This window comes from Triticum dicoccoides, chromosome 3B, assembly GCF_002162155.2.
Source record: "Triticum dicoccoides isolate Atlit2015 ecotype Zavitan chromosome 3B, WEW_v2.0, whole genome shotgun sequence".
Taxonomy (NCBI): Eukaryota; Viridiplantae; Streptophyta; class Magnoliopsida; order Poales; family Poaceae; genus Triticum; species Triticum dicoccoides.
The window spans coordinates 576,381,708-576,388,201 of NC_041385.1; the positions used below are offsets into that span (position 1 = coordinate 576,381,708).

General features: G+C 47.5%; 1 protein-coding gene across 2 annotated transcripts; it reads left to right on the forward strand.

Annotated features, from left to right (window-relative positions):
• The first annotated feature begins 258 nt into the window (after positions 1 to 258).
• On the forward strand, positions 259 to 2,179 carry LOC119281582 (cysteine-rich repeat secretory protein 38-like). 2 transcript variants are annotated; one of them, XM_037562072.1, is made up of 3 exons: positions 259 to 1,362; positions 1,622 to 1,741; positions 1,885 to 2,179. In XM_037562072.1, the coding sequence occupies exons 1-3, from the start codon at positions 552 to 554 to the stop codon at positions 1,914 to 1,916; spliced, it is 963 nt and encodes a 320-aa protein (XP_037417969.1). In that variant the 5' UTR covers positions 259 to 551; the 3' UTR covers positions 1,917 to 2,179. The 2 variants fall into 2 exon arrangements, with proteins under 2 accessions (XP_037417969.1, XP_037417970.1); XM_037562073.1 differs by having other exon boundaries at positions 280 to 1,362; positions 1,888 to 2,179.
• The last annotated feature ends 4,315 nt before the right edge of the window (positions 2,180 to 6,494 follow it).

A 6,494-nucleotide genomic window follows, 5' to 3' on the forward strand; every position in this document is an offset into this window, starting at 1 on the left:
CGGGAGAGGAGGAGGGAGTTTGCGACGGCGGCGGCTAGGTTTCTGGCCGCCCGAGTCGCCCTAGGGGGAGGACGACGCGGGGGGCGTTTGGGATTCACTGGGCAGGCCCAGCACTAGTGTATCAAGCAAGCACCGGACGGGCTGACTGTTAATCTACAACCTTATTTATATTTTCTCTCATTCAACTCAACATAAAAAAATAATATTATTTTCATCTTTATGGCATGCTTACATCACCCTATCTATCACATTACACTTGCTCTAAAAAGATGACGGAAGTTGCGAGGAAGTTTCTGTGGGTAATTCGCAAAGAGACACACCTCCCATTTCAGTACCAACAACGCTACAGTCCAACACCTCACGAGGCGCGCACTAGGGAGTGTTGCACATAAATGGAACGCCCGTAACAATCACGCAGCACCGAGCCCGAACCCAAGCTTTTTTTTGCAAATCGGTGCGGTCCGTCGTTCACTTGCTCACTGCCTCCGATCGGCGTCCCTCCTCCACCGGCTCTGCCGCTGTCACCGCCGGCCCGCGGGGCTGCCAGGTCCATGGCGCCCGCGTGCGCACTCACCACCATAGCCATCCTCGCCGCGATCCTCTTCTACGTCCTCCTGCTGCTCAGCCGCGCCATGGAGCTGCGTTTCACGGCCAGCTATGCCATGGTCGACTGCGCCCCGCCCCCTGCCTCGGACGCCGCCGCCGCTGCCGCCTTCCGGGACACCGTCCTGCCGCTCCTGGCCGCGCTGCCCGCAGCCGCCGCGCCAACGGGGTTTGCGTCCCTGCAGTCGGGCGGCGGGGCGTTCGCCCGCGGCCTCTGCCTGGGCGACCCCGCGCCGAGAGACTGCCTGGCGTGCCTCGCCGCGGCCGCCAAGAAGCTCACCGGTTGCGGCGCGAGCAGGCGGGCCGGAGTCTGGAGGAGCGAGGGCTGCTTCCTGGCCTATGCCGACGGCAACACCTCCTCCACGCACGAGGACGTGTTCCGCGACGTCGTCTCCTTCGACGACGGCACTCCGTCCTCCTACCCGAATTGCTTCGACACGCGGGCGCTCGTCGCGCTCGCGCAGTCCCTGGCGAGGCGCGGCGCGGCCAACAGCTCGGGGGCGCGCGTCGTCACCGACGCGGCCGCGCTCTCGAAGAACGCCACCGGGAAGAACGCGATGACGTTGCGGGCGCAGTGCGCGAGGGACCGCGCGGCGGCGGCGGAGTGCGCCCGGTGCCTGGGGGACTCGGCGCGAGAGGTGCGGGCGTGCGGCTGGGGCCTCGACGGCGAGCACGAGCGTGTGGCCGACGTGCTCGGCTACAACTGCTTCCTACGGATCGAGACCTCAGTTCCACCACGGCCCGTGGCGAAATACATCAGTGAGTAGTTCTTCCTCTTCTCAGAAGTTGATACAAGTTCCTTTTTTTCAGAGGGTAAATGGAAGGAAATCTGATAAAAGAGAAAGCAAAATGTGGAATGAACGGCCACCATGAATGCAATGTTTGGCATTTCATGGAGCATTTAAGTAGTTAATGCCATCTGTGCGAAAGATGATCGGCATGCAGATTTGGACTCATCGAGCATGTGTGGTATGAGTTGTACTCCAGTTCTAATCAAGTGCGTCCCATCAACGTGCAGAGCAACCAGTGGTTTTGGCCCTGTGCGCCGCCATACTGCTCGTGCTGGTTGTAACAGCGGTGAGCGCGTGCGTGAGAAAGAAGAGGGGCACCGGGAATGTGGCGGCGGCAGCAGCATCAGGTGCGTCTTCTGTCTCTCGGCTACGTACGTGTTCTCAAAATTAATCTACAGTGAATTCATGGCTGACTGTCAATCAGAATGTCATTTGATTTGATTGTTGAGCTCAGTCTAATTTGGGCCTCGCCGATGCAAAATGAATAAAGCAGGTCAGCAAACGAACGCTGCTGCAAACTGAGGGAGGTGGAGTCACCGGTCACCACCACCTTTGGAGTCATACGACCACCCTGCTGATCTGTTTCGCCGCGTGCGGATGAGATCGATCGTCGATTTTTTTTTCTGGTTTCAGATCCATGCTTCCGTAGCTAGTGGCTGAACTAGTAGTGTGGCCAGGAATTGGCCACTGCGTTGGCTCTGTCGTCCTGGGTGATACGAGCATGAACCCATGTACTGATTGTCAACTTTATGTCCTAGATCAGTTTCAGTAGACATGTGTATGCCTATGCGTTCCTTGAGCTGCAGGCGAGATTTAGAGGAATTCTAGCGGATACCCTATTAGAGCAACTCTAGCAGACCCCGCATCCTGCCCCAGCCCGCAAAATAACCGTTAAAGTGTGGGTCAGGACGGGAAAACCTGCTCGATCAGACCCCGCATCCCACCCCGGTCTGTAAATATTTTTGCGGGGCACGGCAAAACTTTTCCCCCAACTTCTAGTTTCACGGGCTGGGCGGCCGACCCGAGCTCAGCCCCTATCCGCAGCGAGATTTGGTGGGAGAAACATTTCCGCGCGCCCTTTCCCGCTCCCCTCAACATGGCACCCGTAGGGTTTGGGTATGGGTATTACGTGCCCGTACCCGCACCCGTTTCAAGAATTTCTTACCCATACCCGTACCCACACCCGCACCCGTCTCAAGAATTTCTTACCCATACCCGTACCCGCACCTGCACCCTGGGTTTCAAATTATTCCCATACCCGTACCCGGCTGGGTACAGGTAATACCCGCGGGTAAAAATACCCAGCTAGGCGTGTATGCTTGAGCATTTATATTTCAATATTTGGACACATATTGACAGCATCTCAACACATCTACCATTCTTAAGAAGTTGCTCCCCACTTCTTCCTATTCTCTCAACATGCACACCGTCCACATCAGCGATGTGCCATATCATCTTCTACATCCAAATAGGAGCTCTCGCTCTCTCATTTCTCTGAGCTCTCCTGCCTCCACGTCATCACATTTTCCGCAGCTTAGTCCCACGGTGAACGCAACCTGACGGGCACGTAATTCTTCCTTTTAAACGGGCTCAATTAACAGGCTTTGCCCCTGGCTTTCATTTCCTTCTAGTCCACGTAACAACACTAGCGGCCGTGCGGGCCCTAAAGGTCCATCATCCTGTCAGTCGCAAAAAAGAGAGTCCACGACCGGTCATCTTCCTCACTGAGCCCCTCCCTATGCGCCTCCACGATCTCTTCGGTTTCCGTTACTCCTTCCTATTCGCCTCTGCTAGAGTAAAACGAGATTGAAAGCGAAAGGACAATCAGTCCTGGTTTCCATTGATTCTCAAGTATATATACATCTGGAAGAGGTGGGAAAAAGAGGTGTCTGTTCGGAGGCATCCCTCCAGAACAGGTGTCTATTGGCAATAGAAAGAGAGAAGGGACATGACTGTTCGGGGTTGGACACACCCCTTTTCTAATGACTATTCATTAATTAGCATGTGCTAATTAATCTACTAATTAATTCCTAACACTCCCCCTTGTACAACACCGCTCCTTGAATGTTTCATCATTGAAAACTTCTTGTACATAGATCTTCCATCTTGAGAAATCTTCCGTATAATCTTGAGAGTCTCCTCCAAAAACCCTGTGGGAAAAATATGAGGAGAATAGAGCAGATATGTTGCTAAAACTCCTTTAAACCCAATGGGAAAAATAATAAGGAGAAGAAGTGCAACATATAATAATTATTGTCTCCTTGATAACTCATATGAGAAAACCTTTGAGAAAGGAGAAAACTCATTGGTGAGTTTGGAGAAAAATAAATATGCTTTGTATACTTTCCTTTAAAAACCCCAGTGGGGAAAAAATAGAAAGTATTGCATATGTCGCCTCGTTAAACCTTTTATGAGAAACTTTGAGGGAAAGCTCATAAGGGAAAAGAGTGCGATCTGATATATCATTGAAAACTCCTTTAAAACCCAGTGGGAAAATATAAGGAGAAAATGATATGACATATCATAATAATTGTCTCTTTTAACTCGATATGAGAAAATCCATAGAGTTTAGAGGACAATAAATATGCCGTGTATACTTTCCTAAAAACTCCAGTGGAGAAAACAGAAAGTATGACATATGATCTCATGTTGATATTACCTCATTAAAAACCTTGATGAGAACCTGTAAAAGTAAACTTATAAAGGGAAAAAGAGTATAATATGATGCTTTGAATAGGAGTAATTCGGGAAGATACTCCCCCTGATACTTGCAAATCCTGAAGTCGTCGAATACCAATTCCATGAACATCTTTCTGAAATGTTCAAGTTGGTAGAGACTTCATAGACAAATCAATGAGATTGTCACGTGACTTGATTTGCAAGATGAGCAATATAGTGATATTGCTTACTATGTAACCTGTTTGCATCTAGACAACACAAGCAACATTATCTTTGAGATAATGGTTGGTGGATGTAGCCACGAGGTCTGTTTCGAAGACCTTCATGGGATGGCTACCACACCTAGCTGGAACACAAAGCTTGTCTATGGTCTAGCATGGTAGGGATCTGATCAATGGATCCAATGATATTGGTGTCTAGATTTCTCTGAAACTGAAAGACTCGGACAAAATGTTTGATGCCTTGGAGATATCAAAAGATATTCTTGACTCCCAACCAATTGTGTTTGGTGGGTCCAATGGCACAAGGATATGGAACTTTGTGTCCCAATATCTCATTCCCATCAACTCATGGTTTTAATGGATCTTTCTCTATGTCTAGAGAATGAAGCCATGTGAGTTATGGATGTATAAGATTTGTCCACAATGAATGTCTCCAATATATTTTGGATATAGACAACATAGTGTACCATAATGTATGAGTGAAGGTGCTCGAGGTTTTACCCAATCCTTCATCTCAAAACCCGCCATTAATATGATCACGTGCTTCGTCATTGCAGGAGTAATCCCTATGTATGACAGACATGCATGGGTAATCATCATTGTAGGAGTAATCCTTGTGTATAAGGAACTCACTATGTCGGATGTACCAAAATGTACCGACAACAATAAGTCATATGGTCACTTACTGGTTTTTACAAAGTGTATGTTGCGTTTTGCATTTTGATTCAGAAGTGAGATTCCATTGGGAACCATCTATGTCTAAATCTAGTGATCAACATGGATATGTTATCACTACATCTATCAACTGCATAAATAGATGATTTTGTACTGCCAATGATATAAGTTATCGGAATGAGATTTCACCTCTGGAGAAAAGTTGGGTATCTGCGTGAACCCTTGTGCTACAAGACTTGCTCTATGTTTCACCACCTCGTTGTTCCCAATTCTGTTTTCAGAAGAAAACTGGTGTAGGTATTGCTTATGTGAATACCTTTCCCTTTATTGAGCAAAATTATTTCTATCTAGATTATACCCTTTGCTCGAGTTCAGTCCGAGTGTTGTTCACACTTTGCCATGGCCATGGTCTTTGGACCTGAATCATGTGAAAGGTTTTTTAAATCTAGTTGAGAAATGTATGTCGACAATTGTAGACTTCCGGTTATATGTTTCTCCAGAATCTATATATCAACATAGAGTTGATGAAAATATCGTTACCCATGGTGACTGTTCGCGATTTCCAATGCGGTTGAGTCGGGTATCCCGATGTCCCGGTCATTGTGTGCACTATGACCTGGGTTGGTGGAGGTTGTCCGTCCACTGGGTGTATACTACCCATTAGGTGTCTGCCAACGTGAAGTTGACTTGCATTTACTGATTCAGAGGCCTCGGTATCCTTGCTTGCGAGAAGCCGAATCCTAATGTACTATTGCCATACTTCTCCCCATGTTACTGTGAACGGGGAGTTGAGTGGTTTTGTTGGTACCTCCACTCTTTCACGCATATTTTTGCAGGATTGTAGGATTATGTGACACCTTTATTTTCAGCAAATGAATCTGACAGGTTATTTGCAATGTGTTGCAAATCTTTTGAACGCATGGTTCAGATCTTTGAGTACATGGACTTGAGGCAGAAATGTGTTGAGCATTCCACTAATTTCCTGGTATTCTGTATGATACTTGAAATCTCCCCCTAATGCCTGGAAATATTCCTCATTGAATCAACATACTGATCTTGAATAACTACCCATGTGAGGGGCTTGAGGTATTGACGGTTATATAGTTATTCCTCACATAGATCCCAAATATATGTTGAGAGGCCAATGATGTATGTCGGGGTGGTGATATCGGTATTCAACCGAATTACCGCAGATGAGAAATACTTGGTAGATTTCCACGTATCAAAGATAAAGGGGAATGACATTATGCAGTTTGGTCATGAGCGTGTAAAACTGCATGACTCCAACGTAAAGTTGGTAAGTTGCAATTATGAGGTTAAGATCATGGAATGACTTAATTCTTTGGACAACGGATTCTACTAAACCATTTTGAGTCTAGACATATAGGACAAAGTGCTAAACTTCAATCCTAAGGCCATAGTGAAGGCACGCAAGGAGAATTCTACAACGTTGTCCATTCAATTTTGATTGTAATTGATGTTCAGGATAATGAGCCAATGGTTTCATGTGGATAAAGCACACTTG

Coding starts and splice junctions, on each gene's coding strand:
- LOC119281582 (XM_037562072.1), top strand. CDS start 552: ATGGCGCCCGCGTGCGCACTCACCACCATAGCCATCCTCGCCGCGATC. Junction 1,363..1,621: donor GCCCGTGGCGAAATACATCA/GTGAGTAGTTCT, acceptor ATCAACGTGCAG/AGCAACCAGTGGTTTTGGCC. Junction 1,742..1,884: donor GGCGGCGGCAGCAGCATCAG/GTGCGTCTTCTG, acceptor AAATGAATAAAG/CAGGTCAGCAAACGAACGCT.